Source organism: Rhamphochromis longiceps, linkage group LG18 (genome assembly GCF_057381845.1).
Source record: "Rhamphochromis longiceps isolate RC_006_pf linkage group LG18, R_longiceps_female_GT1.1, whole genome shotgun sequence".
Classification (NCBI taxonomy): Eukaryota; Metazoa; Chordata; class Actinopteri; order Cichliformes; family Cichlidae; genus Rhamphochromis; species Rhamphochromis longiceps.
This window is the reverse complement of record NC_140574.1, coordinates 5,130,856-5,155,753: the sequence shown is the minus strand read 5'-3', so window position 1 is coordinate 5,155,753 and position 24,898 is coordinate 5,130,856. Positions and strand designations below refer to the sequence as shown.

Sequence of the window (24,898 nt, the reverse complement as noted above, 5' to 3'; positions counted from 1 at the left end):
AAAAGAGTTCATACAATGGAAAGAATGACAGCAAGCCTGCAACTGAAGGTGGAGATCTTCCACCAGGGATGGATGTGTGGCCAGATACTTGGGTGAATGAACACGAACTTTGGAACATTGTAATATAAAGCTATAAATCTCCCCTACGACATATCATTATATTAATCGTGGTCTGTTTTTTTCCCCTCTCTCTCTTAAATGGTCTTATGTCAGAAAATGTTAATATGTTGCTTGTTTGTTTGGTTATTGCCACAAAAATGACTAAATAAAAAGTCCCCCCCCAAAAAAAAAAAATTAGTTTGATCTTATTTAATGAATAAAACATACATTAAGTTAAACAAAGGTTGAGCTGTATTTATGGGTGCAGCATGCTAGCAATGCTTGCTTAGCAACAAAAAACAAACTAAAATTTAACCTAATCTAAACCCAAACTGAGATAAAAATAAAACATTTCAAGACTTTGAACTTGGAAAACTAAACTAAAAATAGGGGGTAAATCTTTATTTTTAGTGATATCGCTGCTGATTTTCATAAATGTTCCCTCTGACATTTGGCCTCCATATAACAATAATAATTTAAAAGCCTAAAAGTAACTGAAACTACACTGAAAGAAGAAAATTCACTCTGGAGACTAACTGACACTAAACTGACCTTAAAAATTCAAAATGGAATGAAAAATAAAAACTAGAAAATTCAAAACTAATAACTCTAGTAAAAGGTCACCTCCATCTTTTATCTACAGTCCATGTATTCAGTAGCATGTCTTCTTTAAAAATAAGGCTTAATCTTTATTTAATTCAATAAATGTAATTAATATATTACACACAATTAAAATAAAAGTCCCCCATTCAGAGTCTGTTCACCTTAATTAAGAGTAGTAATTAGGTTTAAGAAAAAATAGAGATGAAAAAGGAATATTTTTTTTTAATAAACAGCTGACATTACCTGAAACAAACTGATATTTTCACATTTTATTTATTCATAAGGCTAATTTATGTCTAAGTTCTTATTCTGTTGATCTCTTTAAGGTCGATGTTTGACATAAACAATTAAACAAAACCACGTAACCTTTAACATTTTAATGATTCTGTTATACAGACGGGCTTTTCTTTAAAAAAGAAAAAAAAGAATAAACATCCACTGAGCTTGCAAAGCATGCATGAAGATATGTACATTTGCATTAGAACGTTTCCCCGCCCGTCACAGCAGCTTTCGAGAGCAGCGTCCCTTCTGTTCAGTGCACTAAACCCAAATCTCCGAGTGTACATGCTGCACGTTTATGGCTCGTTTTCTTTAACACACAATCCTTCACTCTCGTTTCAAAACAAACAGTATCGTTCACATCTCTATATGTTACCTTAATATTCTTTCATGCACATTTTTAAGACATTGAAGTAATCATAAACATCTCTAAGAGTTTGACTTTCTCTTTCTGCTACAGTCTGGTCTGCAGGCTCAATACTGGCTGAACAATCCTTTCTGTGGCATCCATGAGCTTATTTTCCTTTGCAGTGACTCAACCGAAGCACAAGAAAATGATCACAGAATTATAAGTAAACATTATGCTGGAAATAAGACATTAACACTCTGTTTTTAAATTGAAAGTGTAAATATATATTTTTTTAAGTTTTAAAATGAATGTAATGTTTTGAATTATGGATGGATACTGATAAGGATGTAATGATTTATTTCTGATAAATCTCTTGTAAGGTCTCGAGTTCCTTAAAGGTGGAGAAACAAAACTCATACAGTAACCAGAGTTCATGACACTGAAACTTTTAAGTGGCACTTTCCCGGTCGCGGTGTACGTGCAGAAGGCTGATATCAGAACGTGAGCTGCATTTGTGGATATGAACAAATACAAACTAAAATGGCTGAAGGTGTAAGGCAGAAGTTTTCCCCTCAGTAGCACAACGCTGGAGGACCCAAAAATCCCTCCATGTTCAGGATCGGAGATCCTGTGGAGAAAAAAACAGCACATCAGACTAATACTGTGGATACGAATCCTGACTGACGTCTGTCATTACGTATTCTTACCCTTTTAAGTCACTTGTGTAATGAGCCCTTTTTCAGGTTCGTGTTTATCATCCAGCTCCTCGTCAGAGTCTGAACACGAAAGGGAAATCGGTCAGCGTTTTTATAGAAACACCACAGAAAATGTAGGACGATAAAAGAACGGTGGAGCCAGGATTTTAACTGCCAACCTTCAGATTAGAAGACGACCCCTCTGAACCCGGACGGCTCAGGTATTCATGCCAACTAAATGTATTATCCTTAAAGACATTAATGGCATCTACAACTGCTTAATAGCAGATGATGCCCTTCGCTCTTATTTTGAAAATTCAGCCACTGATAACCAGCCTGACAATTCCCGTCTTGTCAGGTTTCATCATTTTTAAATTTTCTTGTTTATTGACCTGTGTGAAACAACTGAGGCGCGCTTGTCTTAATCGTCTGCAGGAGGCTGCAGGTTCAAAGCAGCTGCAGGAGGCTGGTGTGAGAATAAACCTTCACTTTTAATTCTTCACATTTTACAGAAACGGGAATTATTTTTGTATTTTGTGTTATCGACTGCAGCTCTGCTTCTGCTCTGGAGAGTGTCTGTGTCTGCAAAGGATGGGCCCACCCATTGTATGGAAGGCTCACTGCAGAGGCAGCTGAGTAATTGAATTATTTTCTAAGCAATAAGATGTCTGCAGATGAAAAAGCTCCTTTCACTGTGCAGTGAAACAAATACTGAAGGAGCTACGCCACTCATTTCTGGGTGTGAAGTGCAAAGCTGGAAATCTAAAAACTCTAATAATAATAATAATGATGACAATAAAATGAACTGTATATCTTCATATTTTGTGTCTGTACGCTCATTTAAATGGGAATGAAGAGTCAGAATCATCAGACTGAGCAGTCTGAAAGAGCGACAGCTGAAGCGAGCGTGTCGGGTGTGTTTGGGTTTGTCTGATGTCAGTGGGAGGAAACAGACCTGCCAAAGACTCTGGCGGAGAGTAGAACTGCCCATCAGATAAAGGACCTGGACCCAGGAGAGGAGCCCTACTTGTATCTATGATGGACTGATGTCCTGAAACACAGAAGGATGAAGGAAGCAGGAATAACTGCATCAGCAGGACATCAATGAGGTTAGAATAACATAACAGTGGTGAAATAACTTTCATTTATCAGGTGAGTAAAGATTTTGTTCATGGCATATAATTATTAATAATTACCTGAGAAATAGCAACAGGAAGCTGATGCATTACACTTTTTACTCTAACATTATAATAAATAATTATAATATTAACTTCTTATCCCATGATCTTTTATTTTAAATAAAACAACTGAATAAAATTACTCAGTATGTAGCTTTGAATGTTCACCAGCAGGTGGCAGTGTTTCACCAGAGCGCCTGCTGCTGTTCTTTATCGTTTTCTTGTTTCTTTTTCATTCTCCACTCAGAGGCTCTTGAGTCATAGTACTTGTTTTTTCACATTCTTTTGCTAACTTAAAGGAAGGTTTTAAAAGGAGCCTGTAAGGTAAACGATCTGTTGACAGAGATCACAGCAGTGACAGCAGCAGTACTGCAACAGTAATGAAGGCGCCTTTTTTATTATTAGCTCAATTGAGACTCACTGTTTTCGTCTTCGATCTCCTGAGGCAGGACCTTGAAGTCGAGCAGCCACGTTTCTATCCAGGCCAGAACGAAGGAGATGATGGGCAGCAGGTACCCAAAGGCCCCCTGACTCAGCAGCTACACAAGAAACACACACGTCCCAATATGAATACGTAATTCTACACAAAGCATACAAAATCTGACCATTTAAAATTTAGAAGGTGCAAAAACAAATATTTATTATTGTTAAGTAGCAGCAATTACAGGTTTTCCTGTACAGGGAGTTTGCTTCACTTCCTTAAATCCTCATACATGTTTGCATCGCCATCGAGGAATATGGAGCAAAGACTGCAGAAGAAAATTAACTCCAACAACAAACTGTCCTCTAAGAGGTTTTTGTGTGTGGACATTGACACCAATACTAAAATAAATAAAGATATTATTAGAAGTAAAAAACTAAAGTCAGTGCAACATTTTTGTTACAAATAATGAAAATATTAGATGTTGTCAGGTTTCTTAGATCAAAGCTTTAAGTACCACCCTGTTTTCTGAGGTGTGTGTGTGTGTGTGTGTGTGTGTGTGTGTGTGTGTGTGTGTGTGTGTGTGTGTGTGTGTGTGTGTGTGTGTACACACCCACGAGTGCAGACAGTTAGGAATTGTAAAGCTTCTTCTTACCTTCGACAAAATGACTTTAGCAATCAGGAAAGCACAGCTGACTGCAGTGGTGATCTGCACAAAGACAGAAAACATCAGAAATGCTCATGCTGTTATTTTTGCTAATATTTTAAACAGAACCCCTTTTACCTGAAAACATCCTCATGTTAATGGTCTTTAACTCTCTAAATATACTGAATATAATGAAGTGAAATGGAAAATCACAGAATCACCCTGTAACAAACACTGATGCCCCCTGATGACATATTTAATGCACAGAAACAAGAATTAGTGCATCCACTTCACTGTGCACCCAACAATGTGAGCTCTTGCTGGGCAGCGCCCTCTGCTGGCGCAATTACAGAAGCACTGTTGTGGCGTACAGCCTTAAAACCTACCGCGATGGCCCACCAGTGACGAAGCTTGCAGACAGCGTAGGCCAGGATGAGGACGGCAAACCTGAAAACTGCCAGCAGCTGAGGGAGGGGAGGAAGGTGAAGGTGGCACAGAAGGAGGAGGGAAACAAAAAGGAAGGAAAAAATAGTGAAAAAAAACCCCCCACATAAAATAAAAGATATAAAGTTGATCATTTAAAGCAAAAGAAAGAACCTTACAAAGATGTCGAAGAAGGAGGCGTGGTAGTCGTAGTGCAGGACTTCTTGTTCCAGCCGATTCTGAATGCCGCCGTTCACCTGACAAACACAAACAGCTCATCATGACAAATACTCTGAATGTTAAAGTTAACCCTGACACAACTGAGGCTGAAATGACCTGAGTGAGGCAGTTATATTCTTTGTTACTAGAGGAATATTTTATGTAAGTTTATTCCATCTAAAATAACAATACAACACAAAAACATGAGAAGTTGTAAGATTCAAATAAACATTTGGGGTTAGGGCTGTGCGATGACCCAAATCTCATATCCTCATGTAAGACATTTCTCATCCTGATAACGATGTACATGACAAAAAAGGGCTTTTTATGTAAACTCTGTGAACCCGACTTGTGTGAAGTGTTTTCAGCTGGGTGTTGTGTTCCTGGAGCCGAGTGTTTTGACTGGTGCATGAAACTATATGTAACGGCCACCATGTTCTTTGTATTTATTACGTGCTGCGAGGAAAAGCCTGTTCTAACGTTTGAGTCTAAGGTTTATTTTGAGCACCTGACGGCTTTTTTGCTTCTCATCTGTAAACTCTGTCAACAACCTTTCACATGATTCTTGCGTAGGTGGTAGAAGAGGTTTGTCGTGTTTGAGTCTGTGGTGGGAACCGGTTTGCGGCATAATTTGCATAGTAGAGTTTTCTGGTGTGTGTCAGACTTTTCATAACCAAATCAAGTCCATGCTACAGGGGCCGGCCCTCATTAGGAATAAGGTCCTCGTTTTGTTTCGACTAGTCTTTCTGTTTGGAGCTACCTGGTTCTGCCTCATATTCACTGGCCATGCTGGTATTCTCTGCGCCCCGATGGAAAAACGTTGCTGTAAACAGCTTATTTTGGAAACCACGAAACAAACGATAGCGTACAATTTGAAACGATAGTTTTTTCATTTCGTCATCAATATATTTCATCATATCGCACAGCGCTATCTTGGGTCATAAAGGACCTCGCTCGGTGACTTCCTCTTGATTTTATGCCTTAAACTGAGAGCTGGCTTGACAACATCAGCAGTGCATCAGTTCTCTAGAACCAACAGGAAATCTGAGGGTGTTGGTGCTATATTTAAAGTCTCACTTCAATAAAACAGCACTCATATCTGCATGTATTAAAAAAAAGGACATGAAAAATGCAGCGGCACACAGTTTGCAGACCTCAGCTTCACCTTTGCTTTTGATGACCTCAACAGATTTTTACTTTCTGCTCCGCTTCCAAAAATGAAACGCAACTGCATCATTTTCACTCACTGAAACAATCCTGCTCTCATTTACAGCTTTCACCATTTTAGACTCTATTTGCAGATCTCCTTTGATGCCTTTTTTTTTTTTTTAAATAATGGGCTCTCCCTCGCTCAATAACACATTTTGCACAATGAGTCACCGCAAGATACATGAAGTTAACCACAGGATGCAGAGGTTAAGCTTACAGATCTGCAGCACTTGCATCATTTCCTAAGCACAGCAGCTGAAAATCTTCCACCCCCACCGGCAATGGATGGAAATCATCCGTGAGGCAGAGGAGGACGAGATAGATCAAGAAGAGTAACTTACAGGAACTATAAATAAAGGAAATGTTATTCTTGTTTGAGAAATATCTGAAAGAAAGACAAAGAGTCTCACACTTCAAGTTTCTTATTTCATGTATAAATCCAGAACAGCTGCTCAAATTTCACCTAAAACTCGTGTTCCTGGTTTTGTTCTTCCTCGTCTTCCTCTCAGATTGTTTCCATCCATCGCTGGTGTTGGTACACTCTGATCTGAATTAGCTAACAATATGTATAACTGGAAAATCACTGTGCTGCAGTTGTGTCTGTGAATCTTTGCCGTGAACTGATGTTTCTGTGCATCACTCTGAGAAGCAGTGCAAGTCTGTCATTTTTGCAAAATTAAGAAACAGCAACATGAGGTTAGAAAGATAACGTTTAAAGATATTGTGGTTTTAAGCACTGATAAAATGGTTTAAATGTGTTTGTGAGGTTCTGCAAATATACTTCGAGTAAGGTTGTTTAGCAACTGTGAGAAGCTACAACTCAGACGAAGTCGTGAGTTTTAACATTAAATTCACACAAAAAAAAAAAGACTTTTGCTTCATTTACAGTTAAAGCTAAAAGCTGTCAGCATTAGCTTGTACAGACCTAACAGTGAATAATGTGCTGTCACCTAAACAACAAAATTCAAAACTGAGCTCAATCAAATGTGAAAAATTACCACAGAAATACTGCGTGGGTGAAAAATGAACTTCCTTTTGTTTCAAATGTCTCTGAAATGAATCTCTCTCACACAGTTTCAGATTAGCTCAGTGTGGCTAAGGTTAGCACTGCCAGAGTAAAGCAGCCGATAACCGTTTGACCCGAGAGATGCAAAACCACACTCCATGGTTTGGATCTCTCGGGTCAAACGGTTATCGGCTGCTTTACTCTGGCAATCTACTCACACAGCTGCTCTTTTTCTAGATCAAAGTGATAAAGAAATGCGATCTCTCAATCCCCGCTACAACATCTTAGACTCAATATGAATTGAAATATGAAATAATTCACTTTACCGACTAAAGAGTGCAGCTAGTTGCACACAAAGCTGGGATCAAGATTTCCCTTCATTACTTCTTATACTGGTCTTCGTCACTGTGCTATAATTAATATTTCGATTTATATGAGATGATAATGTACATTTTTATTATCATCCTAAATAGATGTTTGAAAAACTAGGTACATTAAATGAGACTGGAGGATTTCAGCTTTTTGTGTTAGAGGGCTGTGAACTCGACTCCCCTCTGTGATAAACACAGAAGCAAACTAAATGAAAGAGCAGGAACTTGGACTGAAAACACAAAGTACAGGTCTTGCTCGCTAGTTTACTCAGTTTCGTGATCAGCTGCAGTGGCATCATCGGTATGAGTGGAATGAATTGTTAGACAGAAAGTGCCACACTGTTGAAGTCAGTGGCTAAACTCAGCTCTGGAATTTAGCTCTCCAACAACAACACGATCTGCAACATATTCAGAAAGTCTGTATCCAGAGATTCTTTCTAGAACTTCTTTTATGGCGCTTGTACACAAAGAAGCTGCTCCTGACCATCAGAGGGAAGATTAATCAGAGGCCAGAGATTAATAATAACTAATGATTAAATGCAGAGTGGTGTATAAACACCATTGAATTCCAACTGCAGTGCTCTTATGTTGAAGGCTGATTTTTTAAATCAACAAACTGCCAGCAAAAATACAACATCGACATCCTGAGTTGTCTTTGGTTGGCTGGCAGCTCCAACTTAAATCCAGCCTACATACTAATGCACGCCTCATATTTGAGAAGAAACAATCAGGATAGAAAAATGATTGATTACCTAAATAATCCTGTGGTAACAGGATTATTTTGGAGTCCTATGATTTAATGACATAACTGCTTCATCAACATTAGGCAAGAAAAAAGAAGCATATACTTACTATAATAATGTGTCAGTTATTGCACAACCAAGACGTCTCAGATGTGGTTTGTATAAAATAAGTTAGTATTGTAATTATGAGCATAATACTGGTATTAACATGGAGCTATTCTCCTTATTTTCTGCTACATAGAGATTTTTTGTTGTTACTGACCATTTCTGTTATTTTAGTTTGAAACATTATTAAATCAAAAACACTGTTAAAAACAAAAGATTCATATAAAACCCCCTCAACGTGATCAAATGCAGCAAAAGATTTTAATTTGCACCCATTAGTAATGCTGACAGACCTATACAGCAGGGTGCGTCACCTTCATCAGTGTCCAAATGTGTTTTTGAGGCAGAAATTGCAAAAAAATGTATCTTTTCATAGCAAAGGTATTAAAGGCAGTAAAGGTATGAACCCTGTCTGAATGTTGGGGTTTTCTCTCCAATACTGTTGGGTCTTTATCTCATAATTATAAAGCACCTTGAGGCCACTTTACTAATGATATATAAAAAAAACTGAACTGAATTAACACTCAGCACTTCTCCTCCAACTAGTCCCACAGCAGCTAGTCAAAACAGAGTAACGTGTTCAGTGCTACAGCTGAGAGGAAGGAAGGAAACTTCTTCACAAAAAAATAAAAAAGTCATCAAACTGTTGAGTAAAAACTGCTCAGGATTAAAGTCATGGATGATGAAACGTTCTCCATTTTGAAAGTGAGCAGGTTTGCAGTGCATTTGCAGGGTGTTCTTCCAGTTACACAAAAGAGAACAAGTCCGTCTCTCGTGGACAGTTATTTTAGTGGCCGAGGTCAAATGGAGCATTCTGGGAATGTGTGCTGCAGTCAAATCACTTCCTCAATCAGCTGCATGACCTCGATCCACTCGTCCAGCATGCAGGCTGTCCTGCTTCTGCTCGACCTTGACACAATTCAGTTCTCCAACTGTAAAAGTTGTTTCTCGGTGCACAACTGCAGGCATTTTACAGTTCCAGAGCGATAAAACACAGTAACCTATCATGACCGAGGACGACTGACAATAATGTAACTGCTTCCTCACGATTAATGGTTAACAGACCTGTTTTTAACAAGTCAGATAAGATAAAATAGTAAAACATGTAAACAGGCAAACTGAGCAGAAACCATATTAAAATATGTGCACAAGATTAAAAAACTTTTTTTTTTCTGTAGTTCATAAACTCTGTTTGTTTGTGGTATCTAAATGCACCCTTACAGGAATGTGTTTGATAATTCTGCTGACTTTATCCATCTCTTATCGTGATGGCATTTTAGTAACATTTTTTACTAAATGTTCCTTCTGGCTTTTTTCAGATGTGACATTTACAGAAAAAGCAACAACGCTGAGCAACATCTTCAAAAAGGAGAGCGACAGAGTCCACTCGGCTTAATTAATGATTGCTGTCATCTAAGAAGATAAACGTGTTCAGAATAAATTAAAACTCTCAGTCAAACAGTTCAGAGTCCTGGAGGACACAAACACTGCTCCAACATGCTGGACGCTTCAATACTGCAGCACGAGCCTGTAAACTCTCCATTAGTTTAAATCAGCAGACCCTGAGATCACGGTTCAAAGCAGAAAAAACAAAGATCAGCACCCTGCACATACTGCAGCATTTCAGTAACTAAAAACCAGAAAAGTTCCTGCAAGAGCTCCTCCTAAACTGCCACCATGATAAAAGAATAGAAACAAACATATGTTTTTGTTTTTATCTGGATGGGTTAACAACACTGCCGTTTTGTTAAAGACAAGAAGTTCTTTCCTTTTAAAACAAAGCATGGATGTAATTTGATAAAGTTAGTTAGCTTTCTAACACTCATCCAGATGTTAGTGGTGGGGCAGTGCTGAGAAAGCACAAATATTTTGGTTTGGTTAAAATATCCTGTAGCATTAATCTTATTGCATATTTTTTTATAGTCCATTTAAATAACTGTGGAGGAGGACAGTCTGGTGCAATCTGGCCGCTGCGTTGTATGACAGCGCACAGATCTAATCAGGTATATCAACGGGTATACCTTTTTAATCCATCTTAAAGGACGTTGCCATCTGCGACTGATTTACTTATGGACAATCCTGTGGCTCTTATTTTGAAAGTTCAGTGTCTATCTGCTCTACCTTTATTCTGTCATCACTACCAGCCGGCTCTCTGGTTATGATGCTATTCTGGGAGTTCTGTAGTTGCTTCTCCAGAGAGTCTCTCATCCAGCTGTCTGACTCCACCTAACTGGACTGAAGCCCTCAACAGAGGCCATCTGCAGAACCTGCACCATGTCAAGAACTGGCTTCTGTACCTCTATATGAAGCTCACCAAGAGCAGAACGAGGATAGCTGCCGCAAACTGATGTGTAAGACGGTGGATTTGGAGCTCAACTGGATGAGAGACTCACTGAAAAAGCAGCTGGTTTTATTACTCAATGATTTGTTGTTACAAAGATAAAAATTGTGAACAGGAAGAAGTAATGGTATTACTTCTCCCTTGTCACAAGAAGTCACCACAGCAGGTAGATGCCTTTCCTGAACCAAACCCAATGGGATAAGCGTCTCCTTCTGGGATCTTTCACCTGGTAGGCGAACCACTGTAAACCACGATACCAACTAAACCACTTGATAGTTTAGTTAAGAAAAGTCTGTACAGATAAGGAACGTGCATTCTTCACCAGCTTTAAACCTTTGTTCACATGTAATGCTATATTCCACACTTTGCTATCAGTTGTGTACAAATCGGTGGCTACTCATGAGTTCCTCTGAACTTTCATACAACTGAGCTCAACAAAAAATAACTGTCAGTCAGCAGAGGAAACTCATTTTTCCTCCAAAGTGATTTAGTGCATCAGAAATCTACGGTGTGTTTATTTTTGTTATTCAGTTCAGTTGTGCGTCAAGCTGACTGCTGTTAATCGTACCGATCAGGCACAAAAGTAAAAGCAGATAGGAATGATACTGTCAATCCGAAAGTCCACCACAAGCTGAAAGAAACAACTCTAAATGCTGTAAAAGAACAATAAATGTTTTTCCACAAAAAAGCAAAACCAAAGGCTCTGAGCCTGGCCTTTTAACGGCTTCACCTACTTTGGAGTTTTTTAAAAACTTCAATACTAGCGTTTTATCTTTCCTGACTTTGTTTAACTTTACTTTTAAATAACCCTTTAATCTCTGGGAAATAATAAAATCATCTTCACTTTTAGTTTTTTCTTGAGCAAAATACATAGAAGACAGCAGATGCATCCAATAAATTTCTCCCGAGTAGGCTGACCCAGTCAAAAAGGCTCACTGTCTGGTGATACATCTTAATCTCGTGTGGTTTTACATTGCTGTAAAAACTTTATTACTACAGATATCTAATAAAAAAACAAAACTGCTGTCACAGCCACTACAAACACAGACTTACATTGAGTTCTATGATCCAGAGCATGGTGACGAACAAGAGGTCAAAGGTGACAAAGAGGCAGAAAGTCCTCCTCACATCCGAGATGCATTTCTTCTCTCCGATGTCGTACGCCTCCAATCTCACAGAAACGGCCGGGGAGTTGACAGACCCCATGCCTGTTCTGACAGGGATCTGTGAGTAGCTACCGCTGCTGCTGCCTCCACGTCGGCCTTCCATCGCTGGCCACCCCACCTGGGCAGGGCTGGCCCCACCTACTGGTCAATTTTAGGAAAGAGTCAGAGGTGGAAGATCATTGGAGCTGGAAGCGAGGCTGGTGTTGGTGATGTGGAGTCACTGTGTGGAGGTTAAAAGCATCACTGCATCTGTAGAAAAGAAGATGAAGAAGGTAAAGAAATGGCAATCTCCTCTCAGGGAGTAAACCTCAGCGATTTTCTAAAGCATCTAAGTCTTTGTAGACATAATAAAAATTCTGACAATCGTCTGCTTTTTTTTTGAACAACATAGTAAAGCAGAATAAGCTCCATCAGGCTGTGGATTTACATTGTTGAGTTAGATTTTATAACGATTTGTTCATAATACAAAGCTTTTAGAGATCTTTGGGCTTTGCAGTGCTAAGAGTGTTTATGTTTCTGGTTTCTGAGAGCAGAGCTAAAAACAAAACAAACAAAAAAAAAACAAGCACAACACAAAACCACCAAAATCTAATTCAAACCACTAATCATGCACAAAACCAACCATATATGTGCAAAGTTGTTGATGCTCTCTGTATGGTTGCCACTCAAACTCCTCACCATATCTCAAAGACTGAACCCTTCAGGAGAAACTCATTTCTGCTGCTTGCGTCTGTGATTTCTTCACTACTCAACGTTTCTGAGATCTGGAATGCAGATCGACTAGTAAATCAAAACGTTCACCTTCTGGCTCAGTTCTCCTGTCACCACCACAGTCTAGTGCAACACCTGAGGTGTCGGATGTCAACTTCAAATTGCTCTTTCTCTTATAACTGAGCTTAAATTGGACTTTTCTACTAAAAAAAACCCTGTAAAAATCACTGTCACATGACCCAGAAAAAGATTTCAGTTATCATCTAACTTCAATGACTTTTGGACCTCATACCATTAAACACTGTTTACACTGTCTTTGTTTTAAGGAACTGAAACCAGTTGTGCTTTTGCTTTAACTGTCAGCTGCTCTGATACACAGAAAGAAAAAAGGCAGGATGGAAACGTGATTTGTACAGTCTGGTCCCAGCAGGTTTTCTCTGGTGATGTGGTTTCACAGTCTTGTGACTTTCATGTTTTACATGAATTAGTCTTTTTGGTTCACAAAATGCATCTATTTTAGGGCTTTAGTCAGGTTTAAATGACTGTTAATTACCTGAAAAATAAATCTGTTAAAAGAACCATTCAGTCACTTTGTAATGGGACGTATCTTCAGCACAATCGTATGTGCTGTGCACCTGAAACTAATATCGTTCACCATTTGGCGCTTCCTTCTCACATGCCAGAGAGCTATTACAGTTACACCGCAGATGGTGTCTAAAACAATTTAACCCTCAACTTCCTAGCAGTTGCATCATTACATTATTTCAGCATTTGCAGTTATTCCAACTGTTTTATTAATCCTTAACATACTTTTCATTTACTTGTTCAACTTTACAAACTTTACCCAGTATTTTCCACATAAATCAGCTAGCACCAACATTAAAACCAATTACATTTGCCACGCTGCAATGGATCCTGGTTTTTATGTGGATGTTGTTTTCACACAGACTGCCCTACTTAATTATTACAGCCAAATTACACCTCCCATATGGCAATGGCACTCCCTGACAGCTGCAGCTTCCCTTGGAAGTCTAATGCGTCAGACCGGAGCTTAATTACTCAGGAACAACAACAACAAAAAAAGATAAATCCACATATATATCCACATATATATTAGCGTCTGAGTTGCAAGGGCCAGCAGTCAAAGCAATTTTAAATTACATTTTATTTAAACATATGGGATCCCAGCACCACCCTCTCCCCAGCCACCTACTCCACCTCTTCCAAAGTGAAGGTGTGGTATCAGGGTGCTCAGCCCCGCCATGAGATGTAATGTCTCCAGCACGTCCTGGGTCTGCACCAGCTTACAAAACAAAGAAACAGATTAGAGCTGGGGACCTGTCGCTGTTCTAAATGTCTTTGAGTGGTTACAATTTCCACTGCTTCAAATCTGTTAACTAACAAGTTTTCATTTAAAAATGTGTATGAGACTCCAACGTATTTACAAGTAGTAACCTCCAGGTCTGAAAAATTAATCCAGAATGGAAGTGCAAACAACTAACAGGAGCAGTTCCTCTGAAAGACACCAAGGCTGGTGCCAATTCCCGCAGTTAGAGCAACAAATACTGAGGGAGCAGTTTGAACAGGCTTGCCAAAGCTGGACACAGCGGAAGATTGAAAAGATGTTGCTGGTCTGATGACTGCTGTGACATTCAAATGGTAGGGTTAGAATTTGGTGTAAACGACATAAAAGAATGAACATCTTGCCTTGTATTAACATTTCAAGTTGCTCATAGCGGTGTGAGAGTGTGGAGAATATTTTCTAGGCATACTTTGAGCCAATTAGTACCAGCTTAGCATTGTTTAACCACCACAGCCCAGCTAATGCCGACCATGTCTATCACTTTATAACCACACTGTACCCATCTTTTGATGGCTGCTTCCAGCTCAAATCATCTCAAACTGGTTTCTTGAACATGAAGATGAGTTCACTGTACTCCAATAGAGCATCTTTGGGATGAGGTGGAACGGCAGATTCAAGTCAACAATTAATGAACATGACTTCATGACGCAGTTCTGTCAGCAACAGGGGTCATACCTGCTATAAACAAGGTGTACCTAACAAAGTGACCAGTAATTGCATATATGCTGTTATGATGGATGTTTATAATAAATATTAACTGAGAGAGAAAAGATACACCAAAGCTACTCTAGGGTAATAACAAAACGAGGGAAATTAACAAACTACATCTAACTGTTTTGGATTCAGAACAAATATTTTCAGCCTTTTATGAGGATTAAAATTTAATTATGGATTTATTTTGGCAGCTTGAACTAGTTAAAGAAGATGCTGCCTATCCTGACATTTACATGAAAAGTCAAAACTACTATTTAAGCACAATGACGACAGACTCCAGGCAGACAATCCTGTAAAACATGGAAATATGAAGCATCTCTGATGGCTCAACACAGTAAGAAGAAGGGATGGAAATGATGTATAACTAGGGTGAGTTATAACAATGACAAACCCTGGTTTACTCCTAAACTCAAAAAGCTGTGGCTGGAAAAGAGAAAGGCGTTCAGAAGCGGAGACAGGGACTGCTACAGAGAGGCCAAGTACAGGTTCACTAAAGAAGTGGACATTGCTAAACATCAGCACTCTGAGAAGATGCAGCAGCAGATCTCAGAGAATGACTCGGCCTCTGTGTGGAAAGGTTTTAGGAATATCACCAACTACAAGCCTAAAACCCCCCACTCCACTGATGACTTGCTCTTGGCCAACACCCTTAACGACTTTTACTGCCGTTTTGACGAGCCATCAGGCAGCCTTCACACCTACAACGGCCCCAACAATAGAGACACTTTGGACACTCATTCCCCCACCTCTCCCCCCTCCATAGAGCCATCACCACCTTCAAACTGTTCACCTACAACACCCCCCTCCTCACCCCACACAAAAGAGGATTTCACACCACCTCCTCCCACCACAACTCTTCATATTCATGAAGCAGATGTGAGGAAGCAGTTTAAGAGTCTGAATGCTCGAAAAGCTCCCGGCCCAGACGGTGTGTCTCCTGCCACCCTCAGACACTGTGCAAACGAGCTGGCCCCAGTGTTTTCTGGCATTTTCAACTCCTCACTGCAGGCACGTCATGTGCCTGCCTGCTTCAAGTCCTCCACCATAATCCCTGTCCCCAAGAAACCTAGGATCACTGGACTAAATGACTACAGACCCGTGGCTCTGACATCTGTGGTCATGAAGTCATTTGAGCGCCTAGTTCTCTCCCATCTCAAGACCCTCACGGCCCCCCTCCTGGACCCCCTGCAGTTTGCATACAGAGCCAACAGGTCTGTAGACGACGCCATCAACATGGCCCTACACTTCATCCTGCAGCATCTGGACTCCCCAGGAACCTACGCCAGGATCCTGTTTGTGGACTTCAGCTCTGCCTTCAACACCATCCTTCCAGACCATCTCCAAGGCAAGCTTTCCCAGATGAATGTGCCTGATCCCATCTGCCGGTGGATCACTGACTTCCTGACGGACAGGAAGCAGCATGTGAGGCTGGGAAAGAATGTCTCGGACTCCCGGACCATCAGCACCGGCTCCCCTCAGGGCTGTGTTCTTTCTCCTCTGCTCTTCTCCCTGTACACCAGCTGCTGCACCTCCACCCACCAGTCTGTCAAGCTAATCAAGTTTGCAGATGACACCACCGTTATCGGACTCATCTCGGACGGGGATGAGTCTGCCTACAGGAGGGAGGTTGAACGTCTGGTGTCCTGGTGCAGCCACAACAACCTGGTGCTGAATGCCCAGAAGACAGTGGAGATTATTGTGGACTTCAGGAAGCACACAGCTCCACTCCCCCCCATCATCCTGACTGACACCCCCATCACCTCTGTGGACTCGTTCCGCTTCCTGGGTACCACCATCACCCAGGACCTGAAGTGGGAGCCCACCATCACTTCCGTCATTAAGAAAGCCCAGCAGAGGATGTACTTCCTGAGGCAGCTGAAGAAATTCAACCTGCCAACACGGACGATGATGCAATTCTACACTGCAATCATCGAGTCCATCCTCACCTCCTCCATCACCGTGTGGTACGCTGGAGCCACTATCAGGGACAAACAGAGACTGCAGCGTGTTGTGCGCTCTGCTGAGAAGGTGATTGGCTGCAGACTCCCATCTCTGCAGGACCTGTACACCTCCAGGACACTGCGGCGTGCAGCTCGGATCTCAGCTGACCCTTCTCACCCTGGACACAGTCTGTTTGACCTGCTCCCCTCAGGCAGGAGGCTCCGGTCCATTCGCACCAGAACCTCTCGCCATAAGAACAGTTTCTTCCCCTCTGCTGTCGGACACATGAACAATAACCGTATGACTGTTCCCACCACTAACACATGACCCTACGCTGTGTTCACTGCATCATTCCATGTTTGGCACTGATCACCACCTGCACTCATGTATATATCTATCCACTTAGCACTTTTAATTCTTATTCTTATTTTTATATTTTTATGACAGTATGTTTGCACTGAAGCACCGCAGCAATTTCCTAATGTTGTAAACCTGCTCAACATTTGGCAATAAAACCCTTTCTGATTCTGATTCTGATTGAATACTGGAATCAGGGGCGGAGAGTGGGGGAGGCTTACTGGGCTTAAGCCCGGGTTGTTTTGTCAGAAGTCCGGGGTCTTTTGGAGTGTAATTTTTTTTTCATAGTTAGATGCCTGGCTGACAACTGTATAAAACAAAAAGTACACACAATATTCGAAGCACATAGTGCACACTGTGGGAATTTACGACTGTGCGTGAATCCCCCCTGATATTGGTATGATCCGAGCTCAGACACTAAACGACTGAGCGAGAGGGCGGGGCAGCTGCTGCCTGTGAGTGCACTGTTGGAGAAACGGAGCCAGCCATACTAAGGAGAGCTTAAGTTTGACCAGGTACCAAAGCAAATCATTCGTACCGTACAAATAATGTAAATATGACGGTGAATCACGAAAGATTGATATCAAACTGATCACTTGACCAATATTACGTTACTTGCTCTTCAAGTGAATCAACAAATGGCGAAATGAAAAGCCGAACAAATGCTATTTTTTAGAGTCTTAGCTTACGTGTGTTTATTTCATATTTTCAGTTCTTACCCTCCCCGACTAAATCGGTTTCAGTTATGTACTGAAATATAAGAATGGACATTAGAGGCTTCTTTCAAAGAAAAAACTCAGGTAAATGTTATCTTATATATTATGCTTTGTATGTTGTTCAGTATATTTCTATACAAAACAAGAGGGATTTCAATACACAGCAGGATATTCACATTTGTAACCAGATATTTACATACACTTTATGGAAAATACAAGAACATTTTTTTACTGTACAACATCAATTTAGAGTAAACTTGTTTGGGATAAATATTGAAACATCTTTTGAATTAGTTAAATGTCAGAATAAAGAGAGACAGAGCTGTCTATTTTTATCACTTTCATCAAATTTAGGAGTACATGTACACTAAGTTTGTTAATTAATAAGAAAACTGCAGACGATTCCATTCTGAGCTGAAGAAGCTTCTGATAGGTTCGTAGAGTCCATGTGAGTAAATTGGTGGCACACCTGTGGATGCATATAAGGCAAAACACAGAGCCTGTTTCTTTGAAATGGGAAAATCAAGAGATGTCAACCAAAACACCAGGAAAAGAACTGTGGAGCTCCATAAGTGTGGCTCAAGTTTGAATACAATTTGGTGCCATTTAAAATTAAGAAATACAGATAGTTTCTCTCTTTACTCTTAAAGTTAACAAATATGTTTTTTATATTTATCAATCTAAAAAAATAAACATTTAGTCTGATTTGATGTTACAATTTAAAAAAGTGTTTTTATCTGAAGAGTACATAAATATCTGGTTTCAACTGTATATTTGATGATTGTCAGCACAGAGAGGGAGAGAGAGGTGAATGAGGACAGAACAGAGGTGGAACAAGAGCAGGTGAGACATGTGTTAGTCAAATGGCTGTTTACCAAAAGTATCACCGTATCACAGGTCCTCATGTATCTTGTACCTAGTGTTTCTTTTTAGGTTTGTTATTTTTCAAATTCTATATTAAGTTATGCAGGCTTGTTTGCACAACAAGGCTAAATAGTGGACTTTGGTAGAATTAAAAAATAAGTGTAGTGAAGGTCTATGATGATTTTTAGTGCTACTATCATGTAGTTCTGATTCTGGTTCTGTCTTGGTTAAGTCCTCAGTAGTCCTGATTTTGAACTGTTGTAGTCCTGTTTTAATTCTGGATGAGTTCTGGGTCTGGTTGAATTGGGGTTTAGTCCCTGTGTCTTGATACAGCCCCGACTTTGTTCTGCCTTGCTGCTTAATTTTAAAAAAACTAGTTTAAGGTGTCCTGTATATGTGATATATTTTTTTCCTATATGAAGTCATTCTTTTTTTAAAAAAAAACTCAAAACAGAGCCTATTAATCTTTCAGTCATTTCTAAAATAATAATCCCACATGCATACTACCCTTTAGGTCTAAGCCCCGGGTGTTTCAAATATCTGGCTCCGCCTCTGACTGGAATCAGTGTTTTAAGCTGTGATGTAATAAACTAGTGCTGGGAAAATGAAAAAGAAAGAAGACAAATGTTTCCCTTTTGTGTTTTCCCGATTATGTGTCCGATATTTAAAAAACAACAACTATCTATCATGTACAAACTCTTAACAGGAATAAACCTGAAACCAATTGTTCTGCTGGGGAAGTTTCGTAAGTGGTACGAAGTTTAAAAAAACAACATTCACCTGAGGGAGGCCCCCAGGAGCTCAGGTCTGACTGGTTTCAGTGACCAGAAACTGGAATGTACGGTGAGCAAACTGTGTTAAAATGCAGTGACTGATAAAAGACGGATGAGCACCATCACCATCACAATTAGTTGATCAATATTCTCAATAATATAACAAAAGGCTTTCTTACAGACTGTATTATAATACAAATACAAACCACACATGGATTATTGCATGGTCCTGAAGCCAGCAGCGCCCTTGGTCATGAGATTGGTTTTAAATGTTTGCTGTATTATTGTTTTTAAATCATTGGAGTATACAGATTTTAAAAGTGTTTTATGATTACAATAGTTTGTAAAGTAGCAGAAGTATTCACACATCACAGTGATGGAGGTTAAAGGTTAATTATCAACCTTCTGTGGAGGAAATAAGGTGCTTGTTGTGCACTACGTTCAACATTTTCCTAATGTACCTTCAAACAGCTAATACCGCTTGAGCATTCCTGTCTGTGCCTAATGTCGAGTCATAGTCATGTAGTTTCTCTTTTCAAGTTCTTCTTGATGAAAATCACACTTTAACCTTTGACTTTCATAAATGATGTGACAGACTTAACACCATGTTAAGTCTATTTGGCAAATTCGGATCAATTATGAAGGATTATCCAGAATATTCTGACCGGCTACCTTTGATAACGCGGAAACAGAACTCTTGAGTTGTGGTATCAGGGTGCTCAGCCCACAGATATTGAACTTCACATACCCCATCTGCCTCCATTTGGGACTGCAATGGCCTTAAAAACCCTACACATATCTTCCCTACTTAAGTGCAGCCTTTTTTCTAATGGAATTACAATATCGGCATCTGGTCTCTGACTTCTCATCAATTGTGTGGGCGTCCTTTAGAGGACATTTCATCAGAATAAAGGCAAATACGGTGGTGCCTTTATCTGCAGAAATATGTGGCCTGTAGCCAGTGGGTGGGGCACCACATGCTCGCTCTCACTGTTAGATTGGATAGAAAAGTCTGCAGCAGGACAAGCGAATATTAATGACGTTTCTGAGTGTTTCGATTCCATCAAGAACAAAAACAAATCTTAGCTAACCAACACTCACTGGGTTTTAGTGGATTACTATATTTCACAGAAATATTACAGAAACAGTTTCTTTGGTACAATAATCCAGCTGTGCAGAAATCAGGGAGTCGGGAAGAAGCAGCTCATTAAATTCTGTGCTTGTTTAAGACTGAAGCACATATTATATCATCATAATACCAGAGCTGAACTGGATGACTCATTCCTCATTAAATTACTTCAGATGTTATTTAAAAAAATATATATTTTATGGAAGTAAAGCTGCTTGTGCTGCCACCTAAACCAATCATAACGTGGCCTCAAATGTTAAAGTAACCTTATGAGCAGAAACTGATATAAGAGACTATCAGTTATGGAGACAAAGATAAAGACAAAAAAAACAAAAAAACAACTGTATTAAATTAAATAAGCAAACTGATATGAATGAACCTTACATTTAGATAATACAAATCATCAGCAAGAATAATAAAAAACAAGCAAAAACAAATAATAAAACAAACCTCAGCTAACGTGGAAGCTACACTGCAAGGTGGTCTGTTTAATAAATAAAATGTGACAGGTCACATACAGGACCATTAACATCTCTGTAAACAGAACTCAGCTCCCACAAAGCTCCAAATGAAGAAAAACTGCATCTGCATGCAGAGAACTGTTTGTGGAGACATCCAGCATATCGACGCACAGTGAGTGAATGATGAAGAACAAACCATAGCGAGGGGCAGGGCTACTACACTGCATTGTGTCCATCAGGTAAAAAAAGAAAAGAAATCTGTTGGCTAATCTACACCATATCAATAACAGCTTCCTTAAGGTTTTAAAATGCACTGCAGCTGCATTTTAAAACATATCTACAAGCAATGCCAAAGAAACACACAGGTATGAGTACAGAGGTACTATGAAGGTAGCTCACTTCTTACTGGAGTATATCACCATAGTGACTTAAACTGTAGAGCAAACCTGCTTCAGAGCAGGTTGTGTTTGAGATTACGGATCAACAAGTATGAAATCACCACTTAGCTACCAATCAGTTCTCTGGAAAACTGCTTTACAACAAGTACCTGAAAGATCCCTTTGGACTGCTGTGCCATGGATAGTGGGAGGATCTTTCCATTGATGAGCATCAGTAGTCTAATCAGTTTAGATTCTTAAATTCAACTTCATTCTTTGACTTTTCCCATTTGTCTGCAGAACAATTTCACAACATTTTGAATTCCTCTATAAACATTAATCTCGTTTTTTCTTTTGTCTGCAACACTTGTCCCTAGCATGTCCTCGTCCATGAAAGCATTTAATCTTATCTGAGCAATTCCTCTTGGTCTCCTGTATCACTGCTCATCATTCGACATGCTTTTCCCAGTATATCCACGGCCATTTTTGTATTTATGCTTGTATTTTCTCCCAGACTGGTAAACATCAACAGAGCTCAGCAAAAGAACTTTTAGTTCCTATTTGAACTTTATTAATACAAGTGTTTAACCTTTTCATGTTTATAGTTTTATCTTTCTTTGTAAAGTCAGCTGTTCTGCTGCTCTCTATGTGATTGGTCAGATGCCCCCAACGCCACCCCTTTCATGTAAACAGGCTAGTAGCTAAAATGGGAATCCCTGGTTTACCTTATAGAGTTGATAACTAGCGTCATGTGATCACTTAGCCTGATTGACAATGTTGGGATAAGTTAATCAAGACAACAGAAAGATTTCTTGAGTATGATGAACAATGAATTTAACTCCTAAATGTGACTTCCTAACACAGAATGTGATGACGTCATACGCTTTGTACTTTGATGTGTGGTGATTGGAAGTGTCTGTGTGGTGCAGCCTGGACAGACCAGACCAGCTGCACCACACAGACACTTCAAACCTCACCCGAGGACAAAAAGCACAAGAACAACAACAAAAAAAGAAAGAAAACAAACCTTAGAAACATGCAGGGTTACAGGAGAAGCCAGCCGTGCAGAGTCTGAATTTAACTCCTATTTATGACTTCCTACCAAAGAATGATGATGGGAGAATTTCGATTTATTTATTAACAGATTTATTACGCATTAGTTTTATGGGTCTGTTCCACTTAAGGTCAGATTGGTGTCTATGAACCAAAATGAGTTTCACACCAATGATCTAAACTCATGTCTTGCTCTCAAGGCCTGATTTTATTTTAGTAGTGGGTCTAAAATGAGGAACCACGAGTCCAGATTCTGCTGCTACTTTGACCGTCACAGGGAGTCACCTGCGCCTGTTTGGCAACTTAAAATTCCCGATCAGAGACCGAAAGCGTACCGCAAACACCTGCCTAAAGAGGAGGAAATGAGACCAACAAAACCCGCAGCAACACGGCGCCGGGGTATTTAGCACAAATATATGCCATTAAACCAGAAAAATAACAAAATGAACGAGGTGAAATAAAACGAAACAAACACTCACGGTACATCTGCACGAAGCCATAGCAAACCCGAGCGGTTCCTTTGAAAGCTAGCTAGCCATTTTGTTAGCTTAAATTCGTTTACTAAAACCCGGTTTTTAAATTCGACCTCCTACAACTTACCTCTAAAACTCGCTGTTTCGGGTGTTGTTGTTTTTTAATATGCTGTCATCCAGATGACTTCAGCGGGGAGAGATCAACCCCAGTAGAGCGGACAGCTCATCTGTTTCCTCCTTGTCTGGTCGGACAGGATGGAGTAGCTGCATTAAAATAAACTCCCGCGAAGGACTCTGGGAGATGTAGTATGCAGCTGGACCAACAGCTGAGCGCGGACAGAGTGGTCCCCCTGGCGGCTGTTACTGCATAACTACACACAAAGTGCTTTCCATATCAAAATAATTACAGTTTTCTTGGTTATTATCATAATTACAATTTAGTTTTAAGCTTTTTTTTTCCAGTTCAGTTCATTTGCAGAGAGACTTTGCTTTTCAGTTTAGTTCCTATTTGAAAATGTTCCGTATTTGTTTAGTTTTATTTATTCACGTTATCAAATGCAATGACTTAATTTAGCTTGTCGGTTTCTATTTATTTATTAATGTAAAAAATGTTCAGTTTTATTCGCTTTTTAATACTCTTAGTGTTATTATTATTTATTATTTTATTTATTTATTTATTTTTACAGATTTTAACTACACACAGGTCTATATTAAAGTCCACTTAAACAACATGCTACAGAGTCATCCACAGACAATATTTAAACATCTCTATAATCCAAGCCCTTGTTTAAGTAAGTCTAGTTGTTGGCCTGTACTGTATAAATCCAGAAGCTTCTCGTTCTGTCTTTTGTTGTTTATTTAAATGGTAAATGGCCTGTATTTATATAGCGCTTTACTAGTCCCTAAGGACCCCAAAGCGCTTTACATATCCAGTCATCCACCCATTCACACACTGGTGATGGCAGCTACATTGTAGCCACAGCCGCACTGGGGCGCACTGACAGAGGCGAGGCTGCCGGACACTGGCGCCACCGGGCCCTCTGACCACCACCAGTAGGCAACGGGTGAAGTGTCTTGCCCAAGGACACAACGACCGAGACTGTCCGAGCCGGGGCTTGAACCGGCAACCTTCCGATTACAAGGCGAACGCCCAACTCTTGAGCCATCGCCCAAAACTCTGTGTCTCTCTCTCCCCAGTCTCAGTCATGTCTCTGTGTTCTGTCTTCCTGATCTGTTCCTATGTTCTTCTCTTTGTGTTTTGTGTTTTGTCTCCCCAGTCTGTCACGTGTTTCAGTGTTTGTTGTGTTTGTGCTACTTCCTGTTTCATTTTGACTGTACCTCATCTCATGTGCATTGTGTTCAGTTTTGCTTGCTGCTGTGTTCCCAGGTGTCTCCACTTCCCTAATTACCCCTCATCCCTCTGTCCTTTGTCAGAGTGTCTGTTCTCCTGCGTCTCCAAGTTCCTAGTGGTCTATCCCGTTTAGGTTTTCCTGCTTAGTTCCTTGTTTCCGTTTGGTTTTCTTATTTTTGTTCTGTTTTGTCAATCAGCCTTAACAAATGCCTCTCCTTCAGTTAACTCATTTCAGTCACCACACGTCTGCATTTGGGTCTTCTCTCTACCAGACAGACATAGATTTAACAATGTCTGTGAAGCTGGATTTAGGAAATGAGTGCTTAAAGTTTTTAGAACATGTTTATGTTAGCTAACTAATGACAGAACTGAGAGCTCACTGGAAAACAAGAAGATTTATAAAGATTGTTATCAGAGCATATCAGCTAACAGATGGGTTTTCCAAATCAGTGCAGCTAGCAAAACAATGTAGAACCACTTACTGCTCAAGAGACGCAGACTGAAAGTGGACACTATAGCCTTAATTTCTTAACATAAAAGTCCAGAACATCTTTATTGCAGCCAGGGACAAAAGTAACCCCTTAGACTGCTTTTTAGTTTTAGTTCCCGTTTTCCACTATCCTTTTTTTAAAACATTTCTTCTGCAGCTGCTATCAGGCTGCTATCAGTCTCTCCCAGAGGTGGTAAAAGTACAGACATTCTGTACTTAAGTAGAAGTACAAATACTACTTTTAAAAAATAAAAGTTTAAATACTGATTCAA

The 24,898-nt window shown here is 39.9% G+C and overlaps 1 protein-coding gene across 2 annotated transcripts; it reads right to left on the bottom strand.

The window, feature by feature from the left end:
- Positions 1 to 1,064: 1,064 nt before the first annotated feature.
- Positions 1,065 to 23,052, bottom strand: stard3nl (STARD3 N-terminal like). Of its 2 annotated transcripts, none has more exons than XM_085389455.1 (9): positions 22,913 to 23,052; positions 11,741 to 12,102; positions 4,873 to 4,950; positions 4,657 to 4,734; positions 4,280 to 4,333; positions 3,625 to 3,742; positions 2,981 to 3,076; positions 2,038 to 2,106; positions 1,065 to 1,958 (listed from the first exon to the last, which is right to left on the bottom strand). In XM_085389455.1, exons 2-8 carry the CDS (start codon positions 11,954 to 11,956, stop codon positions 2,042 to 2,044), a joined length of 705 nt encoding a protein of 234 aa, XP_085245581.1. In that variant the 5' UTR covers positions 11,957 to 12,102; positions 22,913 to 23,052; the 3' UTR covers positions 1,065 to 1,958; positions 2,038 to 2,041. The 2 variants fall into 2 exon arrangements, with proteins under 2 accessions (XP_085245581.1, XP_085245583.1); XM_085389457.1 differs by having other exon boundaries at positions 1,065 to 1,962; positions 2,043 to 2,106.
- Between the last annotated feature and the right edge of the window lie 1,846 nt (positions 23,053 to 24,898).